This window comes from Anarrhichthys ocellatus, unplaced genomic scaffold (genome assembly GCF_004355925.1).
Source record: "Anarrhichthys ocellatus isolate YVR2014 unplaced genomic scaffold, GSC_Weel_1.0 scaffold106, whole genome shotgun sequence".
NCBI classification, from domain to species: Eukaryota; Metazoa; Chordata; class Actinopteri; order Perciformes; family Anarhichadidae; genus Anarrhichthys; species Anarrhichthys ocellatus.
The window spans coordinates 114,644-123,120 of NW_022280136.1; the positions used below are offsets into that span (position 1 = coordinate 114,644).

The 8,477-nt window shown below is 45.9% G+C and overlaps 1 protein-coding gene across 7 annotated transcripts in view; it reads left to right on the forward strand.

Moving 5' to 3' along the window:
- Nucleotides 1–2,146: 2,146 nt before the first annotated feature.
- Nucleotides 2,147–8,477, forward strand: part of caskin1 (CASK interacting protein 1) — an 89,421-nt gene continuing 83,090 nt past the window's right edge. For all 7 annotated transcript variants that reach the window (XM_031876224.1, XM_031876226.1, XM_031876229.1 and 4 more), the window contains exon 1: nucleotides 2,147–3,012. In XM_031876224.1, the coding sequence (XP_031732084.1) occupies nucleotides 2,919–3,012 (94 nt within the window). In that variant the 5' untranslated portion in view covers nucleotides 2,147–2,918. The remainder of the gene's footprint in view (nucleotides 3,013–8,477) is intronic.

An 8,477-nucleotide genomic window follows, 5' to 3' on the forward strand; every position in this document is an offset into this window, starting at 1 on the left:
TCCCGTCTTAACGGTGCCAAAAGAAAGACTCTCAGAGAGAGGGTGGTGGGCGGTGCAGGTAATCTCTCAAAAAATGTCAGCGTTGACATATCAAGTGTTAGTATCACATTGAACGCGGGCGAGGGAGCTGCTTTTGCATTAACGGAGAGACAGATTTATAAATATGCTCTCACTACCATATGGGCTACTCTTACACTCTTACATAACTCACTGGATATGTGGAGGAGGCAGAGAGCAGCATCCGAGCACTGCACGCTGCCCACACACACACACAATGGAGAGGAGAGTGGAGTTTTAAAAAATCTGGAGGAGGTTGGAGAGAGAAAGAAGACAAGTTAGATAAAAGTCAGGGTCAAAAATCATTGTTTTGTGCTCTTCCTTCTCTACTTGTCGTATGCAGGGTATATGCAAACTATACAAGTTTGTGGAAATACTTAAAAAATGGCATTTAATATCCCACATATAAAAACCTATTATACTTTGATTAGTTACCTAGAAATAGAATCCAAAGGGAAAGTTAGTGAAATACTGTCATTCGCTTTCTTGCCGAGGGTTAGATGAGCAGATCGATACCACTCTCGCTACAGTAAATACGGTGCTACGGCTCGTTAGCTTAGCACAAAGATTGGGAACAGGGTGATATCCACCAATCAAGCTACCAGTCAATATTGACTTTGAAGCCGTTTGTTTTGAGCTGATTTGTTAGCTGACGTTCTTTTCTGCCAAGTGTGCTATCAGAAATATATCTCCGGTAGGAACGCTAATGTATTGTAGCCACGCTAGCTAAGTGGGTTTAGGGCTGGGAATGTGAGTCTCTCGTCCCACCACTTTGGTCCAGACTGAACTTTGTGTTCATTGCTATTTAGGAAATGCTAGCATGCTAAACGTGTGTGTGACAGCGAGTATGAAGCAGGTGGGCACCTCCGGCTCTATCGAGTGAAGCCGATGCAGAAGTGTCTTAAAAATTGCATTGACCAGCAGGGGGCGACTCCTCCGGTTGCAAAAAGAAGTCTGATTGTATAGAAATCTATGAGAAAATGACTCTACTTCTCTCTTGATTTATTACCTCAGTAAACATTGTAAACATGAGTTTATGGTCTCAATCTCTAGTTTCAAGTCTTCTTCAATACAGCATCATGTTCATTTAGTATATTATGGTCTATTTAGATATACCATAAAGCAGAGTACGCTTTAGGGCGGGGCTACTGTGATTGACAGGTCACTGCTGCTACCAGAGCTGTGTATGGCGTCACTACGTCACTCCTCTGCATTCCAAATATGGTAACTTCCGTTCATTGGTTGCTCATCAAAAACCTGCAAAACCATCAAACTCAGCTGTACTTGGTGTTCAGTGCTAATTAGAACATGCTGGCATACTTAAACGTGCACAGTTAGACTATTTGTCAGTGAATTAAATGCTACAACTCATAAAGACCAAAGCCAAGTGTGTCTTGCTTGCTACCTGTTGATAAAAAGAGAAGGGGATTAGCGCAAAGGTTCGCGACAACTTTAGCTTCGGGCTATTAACGGGGGACCAGCTGGTGTTATCTTTGTGACAAGTTGTTCCTCCGACTTTTGCTAGTAATCTTTTTTTTTTAAACTATTTAAATGACAGCATTCATCGTCAAATTTTTTTTTGTTTGTTTGTTTAACTTAATTATCAACATCTCTACTGCTATGTGCAGTATGATAGGTGATAACAAGGGGGGCCAGTTCTTTCTGGGGAACTAGGATTCCTAGCTACACCCCTGCTCCTGGAGGCCCACAAACCTGAAATCACTTTCTCTCAGACCAACTGTAACGGATTACATCTAACTCTGACATCACTTTGGAGGGGAAAAAAGGTATGATGCAAGTGGAGTTAAATACGGCCTAATAAAACTCTATGGAGCCATAAGAAGAACGCATTGATTATTCACTTTGTCTGTGCTTTCCTTGGAGGTGTAATACATCGCTTCTCTGTAAAGCGCGCGCGCGAGAGAGAGAGAGAGAGAGAGAGAGAGAGAGAGAGAGCCATAGAAACAGAGATGAAAAAAGAAACAGGAGGCGGGAGAGCACCGCGCTCCTGGTCCGCCCCCAAGTTGCAGCACGAGCCATTTACCGTTGCGAGCTGGGCCAGCTGTAGAGCGCGCGGGCGCGTGAACGTGCCCCCCACCCCCCCTCTCACTACCACTGCCCCCCACGCGGAGAAAACCATTACCAAATACAGAGCCCGAGCGCACGCGGAGCGATGGCTGCAGCAGCAGCAGCAGCAGCCGTGGATTGTGTTTACGACGCAGAGCACACGAGAGCGGCATTACCTTGGGAGGAACGGACACCGCGCGCACCCGTCTTTAAACGCACAATCCTTCATGCGCCGCGTCTGCTAGTGAGGCCGCTCGCTACATCAGTCCGTTTTTTTTAACGTCTCCTTCCCCTCAGCGAGGCTCGCTGCCTCCACGTTCGGTTAATCGTTTTTTATTTATTTTGGAGCGCAGCTACAAGGGAGACCGTTCAGCCTCCAGCCGTTATCACAGATGAGGAGCGCGAGCACACCGTGGAAACGGGGAGCCATTCATCTTTGCCTTTTAAATACTACGCACGCGACGCCTGCGCGCTGATACTGGAATCTCGAACGGGCCCAGTAGCCCCCTGGTCCAGTCCCCAAAACCGGTGGCGGTGCACTCAGCAGGGGAGGGAGAACCCGACAGCATCCCTCCATTCCCACCCAGTCTATCCTCCCTCTCTCGCGCTCCATCACATGCCAGAGCACTTGCGGGGTCTCATCTAAAGTCGGGGACCAGGGGGGAGGAGGAGGAGGAGGGAGGCTAACCGTTACGGCCGCGGCAGACGCAAACCTCGGCGCGGTGAGGCTGGGCTGAGGCTGCCGGTGTGTTCCGGAGGATGCTGCGGGAGTAAGAGTGGCCTCAGAGCGGAAGATGGGGAAGGACCAGGAACTGCTGCAGGCGGTGAAGACCGAGGACCTGCTCACCGTGCAGAAGCTGCTGCAGAGGCCCCGGCCAGGGAAAGCAAGTAAGGCACTGTATTCTGATCCGTCACAGCTGTGGTATCATATCTTAAAAAAAAAAAAACCTGCTCTCTGATGGTTTCGTGAGAGCAGGTAGTGAGGTGTTTCTCACATGTCTTTGCTGGCTGTTTTCTTGAAGTGTTAGGCCTAACATGATGAGGATTTGTGTGTGTGTGTGTATGTGTGTGTGTGTGTGTGTGTGTGTGTATGTGTGTGTGTGTGTGTGTGATGTGAGGGACCGAGATGGAGAGAGGAGGGGTCGTATGCATCAGGGTGTATCAGAGAAGATTAGTGGTGTGATTGGAGACTGACAGCCCATCTTGAGACCCCTGTGTGAGTGCACTGCAGCAGAGAGAGGGAGAGGGAGGGTGAGAGAGAGTGGTGTTTTATTTTTTTTGGATGTGTGACCCTGTCTCACCAGTGAGAGACGATGCCAGTGGCCTTGCGTTTGTTAGGGTTCAACGTCACATTCAATGGCAGAGCACGGATTGGGGACAACGTGGGCCGGTTTAACCTCGCATGCGTGTGTGTGTGTGTGTGTGTGTGTGTGTGTGTGTGTGCGGTAAAAATCTGTGTTCTCCTCTGGACCCCGGGTGAGGCTCTGCTCCCCTCTAATTGTTTATTTTCTGTAGGCGTACTTCCGCAGCCCACTCTAACGGGCAAGAGAGTGACGCCAGAGAGAGAGAGAGAGGGAGAGAGAGGTGCAGATACACCACTGTGTGTGGTTGGCTGCCATGCTGATACCTCCACTGATAGATAACTGGTCAACAGTCCGGCGGCCATGTTGACATGAAAACGCAGGTAAACACGGGTTTAATCAAATACATGAATGAAGGCTCCGTTCCATTTAGTACAGCAAAGCTTTTTTCCCCCGGTGACACACCTGTGTTTACCGATTTCATGTCAAAATGGCTGCATGAGGAGAAAGGTCTGTCTCCGGAAACGGTTCCGGTCGGGCAGGTTTTTACAGCGTCTGACCCGGTGCTCGCACTCCGGAAGAAAGGCTCCAAACAGCAGGTGGGCCTCATTTGAATAAAAGAGTTGTTGGGGGCTGATGACAGATAATGGGCCTGGACCTGTGGCTTTCTTGCGTGCGATGACAGAAATAAAACAAAACGTTGACACTGAGTAACATCAAGCCCTAAAACCCTCTTTAGGTTTCTCATTTTAAAGAACCTGCTCACCCACCCACAAGTGTTTTCAATTATTCTGGCTAACTAGACCCCTGCCACACCTGTGAAGGACCTATAATTGAGTCTTTTATGCACCCATAAAAAGACTCCATGCAGGTCCAATGGATTTCCTGGTCTAGCTGAAGTATTAAGAAGAAGAAGAATTAAAGCTACAGCCGGTAACTTTCATGAAAATAACTTTTTTTTTGTCGTATTTTGCTGAAACCGTCATTATATCCCGACAGTAGTATATGAAACGGACAATCCGTGGGAAAACAAAATCAGGTTCCTTTGCCTCCTTTTGGTGCCACTGATGGTGTTTGTAAGATTCCGCCTTGCCCGAAGAGAAACAACCAATCAGAGGCCAGAGGAGTCTCTTAACGCAGCTGTCAATCACTGTGAAAACAGTGCATTGAAATATGTTTCTGAAAAAACATGAGGCGAGGAAATAAGCAATGCAGTAATGACAGTTTTTTACCGGAATTCACAGGTGGTGATTGACAGCTGCGTTAAGAGACTCCTCTGGCCTCTGATTGGTTGTTTCTCTTCGGGCGCGGTGGAACCTTGCAAATAGCCTTTAGGATCACTAACAGGAGGCAGATTATCCGCCCCGTGCACTACTGTCAGGATATAATGATAGTTTGAGCAAATATGACAAAAAGCTATTTTTATTAAAGTTACCAACTTGCAGCTTTCAGGGAAAAAACAGAAGAAGAAAATGAACTTCATCACTACGGGGCTATTGATCTCGCTCGCTTTACATTTCTGGGTGAAACTGTTTATTGAATCTGACGTATTGTGGGAAAGGGAGGAAACATTCAGGCGCATAGAAAACATCGCTTTCGGACTTTGTTTTGTAAGTAAGCTAACTTGTGCGCCGCTACGCCACAGATGGCGAAGCTCACTCTGCAGGACTCTGTGTGTGTGTGTGTGTGTGTGTGTGTGTGTGTGTGTGTGTGTGTGTGTGTCTGTGCGTGTGTGTAGCACATGGCCTCAAAGCGGTTTGTAGGAAGCAGCGGGGTGCACTGCATTGCTGGCAGGCGGCGAAACAGCGGAGCAGAGCACAGTACAGGAAGCCCCTCAGATTCAAGGTAGTCCGCAGACTGTCTGGGGCGAAATACAAGACAGCCCTTCCCCTCGAGTAAAAAACCAAACTAACAGAAAGTTGGGAGGGTCCAGCATTATTCAGACCTAAAATAGTGTCTGCTTTGGAATTCATCATGTGCAAGGGCCCATCACAAAGTAACCTTTAGGCTACAGTGACGTGCACGGCCGCTTTGAAGCCCCCTCTCAGGATACTGTTTAGCCAATCAGATGCAGAGGACAGGTGTGCCCTACTGGCTGCTTATTAGCCCTCTGTTTATTATATTCTATATGTTGTTATTGTTGCATATAGTATCATATACTTTGCTGCCGCAATAACATAATCCCGGAAGGAAACATTACTACATCTCATGAGTATTCGGGCTCCATTGAAGAGTCTCGCACGCACTTGTTGGTTGTGTTTATGTGTGTGTTTGTTTACATGAGAAAGTCACCAACATTTGAGCCAATAAGATGGCAGGAATAAACAGCAGGGTTTTGCCTCCCATCGCAAGACTTGGACTTTGCGAATTGCGAGTTATTTCTGGGACAATATATCTTGACAGCCCTATTCATACTCTGTGACTTTACAGACATTAAAAAAAACATATTACAAACTTACAAAACACCTGCTACCTTAAAACATACTCATAATTTGTTTGTTTCTCATATTTTATTGTCAATTTTCACATTTTTTATTACTTATTTCTATTTCTATTATACTATTGCACTGTTTATTGTCACACACCACCCACCAAGCCAAATTCCTTGTATATGCAAATGTAATGCAATAAACACAATATAAAAAATATATTCATTTTATTATTAAAAATTAATAAAATCATTTTTGTTTGGCAAATCTTGCTTTTACCTTCTTTCCTTCCCCAATAATCCGTTCGCTCCCAGATTCACCTTGTTCAGTTGAACTGAACTGTATTGTCGTGCAGGAGTGCATGCGTGGGTGCATGTCGGGCCTCTGTGTAGGTCGGCCTCTGCATATGATAAAGAGAGATTATAATTTGAGGTTTATCAAAGACGAGCTCACGTTTTAGCTCTTCTTCTTTTTCTTCTATCTGTACGTCAAAGACACATTAATCTGTGCGAGTGGAAAAAAAAACCGTGACATGAGAACCGCTTGCTGTCGACTCATGGTCATGCAATCATATGTAAGCGCACATATACACCCCTATGAAGATGTACACACCCCCACCACACGCATCTTCAAAGCTCGATAGCCTATACTTTAATCATATACAGGAATGTATTTTATTGAGTTTGAAGGCCTGTGTGTGTGGGTGGGTGGATGGGGGAAGGTGTGTGTGAGAGAGAGAGAGAGAGAGAGAGAGAGAGAGAGCGAGAGAGAGAGGGGAAGGTGTGTGAGAGAGAGAGAGAGAGAGAGAGAGAGAGAGAGAGAGAGAGAGAGGGGAAGGTGTGTGAGAGAGAGAGAGAGAGAGAGAGAGAGAGAGAGAGAGAGATGCCTACATTTGCTTCAGTGCTCCATAATACAGCAGCAGTGCCCCTAGTGGACACCAGGGGAATAGCATGTATTTGCCCCAAATAGCAAACGTGAGAAAATGGCTCAATGTGGTGAAAACAGTAAAAACTGCAATTTTGAAGGCAGGGCTCTGAATTGAAAGCTCGATATAATAGAATCCATGATGATTATTATTTTTTTGCTGTAATGGCCGTAGATTCAAAAACTGTTGTTTTAGTTGGTTTCAATGAGGACATTTATTTTATTTGGGCTGCAATGTTTATTATAGACTTATTATAGGAGATGAGGTTGAACCTCCAAAATAAAAAACAAAAATTTTTTAAAATGATTCGAAAATTAAAAAGCCAAAAAATCCTCAATTTTATAATAATTTTCCATGTTTTCTTGAAGGTATAATCTGATACTATTTGTTGGGGTTAAAGGGATACAAGGTTCTTTAGTATAAAAAGCTTTAACAGCACGGTGACTGTATTCCCTCGTCAGGTGATCCTGCTGTTTGTCTTCTCCCTTTGTGCTCGTATTTATATTTATCGAGGCCATCAATCATTCATCTGGCATCTAACGACACAGGCCGCCATCACTCCCCAATAACCTCTTAACCACTCGCCATCACCCTCAACAACATTTTATGGCTCCCTAAAACTTCCACTTGTGTTCGGTTTGAAGTGCCATCCAGCCAAACTGAAGGTGTTTAAACACTTCTCTCTCTCTCGCTCTCTCTCTCTCTCTCTCTCTCTCTTTCAATTCCTGTCAGTCTACTGCAAAACTACACAGAAAGTGCTTCGCAAAATTTCATTCGTGGACGTGAAATGCTACAAGCCATATTTTTTTACCCATTTCCTGAAAAGCTGAGCTGTTTCGAGGGGGTGGGGGGTCTCCAGGACACTGATATTAATACGCAAAAAACACCCCAAAAAACGGGGACCGATGGAAGCAGCCAGCGAGGCAGTAATGACAGGGCTGGAGAGGAGAGTCCCAGACAAACAGCGGGGAAGTGTGACGCTCGGCCGATGTTAACACAGACCTGTTTGTCATCTGGCATTAAACACAAAGCTCACGGGACAGCTGTGTGTGTGTGTGTGTGTGTGTGTGTGTGTGTGTGTGTGTACGTAATGCAGAAGATAAGATTGGGTTTAGCGCATGTGTGTGTGTGTTAGTGACTCTGCCTTGCTGCAACTAATTTACTCCTCCTCAGGCCAGACATACAGTCTACTCTGCACACATTCACCTGCATCACACACACACACAACACACACATGTAGACACATCTGGCACCATCTGGAGAGTCATCATCAGTTTGCTGTCACTCAGCGCCCCCCACTCCTCTGCACATGGCACTAGTGTGTGTGTGTGTGTGTGTGTGTGTGCACGGAGCAAACCTTGAGTGTGACCCGAGGTCTGTGTTTGTTAATGGGACTGTTTCGGTGACTGCATGTCAAAGCGGGCTGGTGTAATCTGCATCGATGGTTGTTTATTGTGTGTGTTAAAAGGCCGTGTGTGTGTGTGTGTGTGTGTGTTACATCAATGAAACGATTTGTGATTGGACCACCGGTGTGACGTTTACACTGCCACGAGAGACCGACACATGCTTCCATCGCCACGCAACACTCTCCTCCTTCCTTTCCTTTTTATTTTTTTATTTTTTTATTTTTTGTACCCCCCCTGTTGAAGCCAAGAGAGAGAAAGATGCTAATGCCCACAGACCCACTAACCCCCCCCC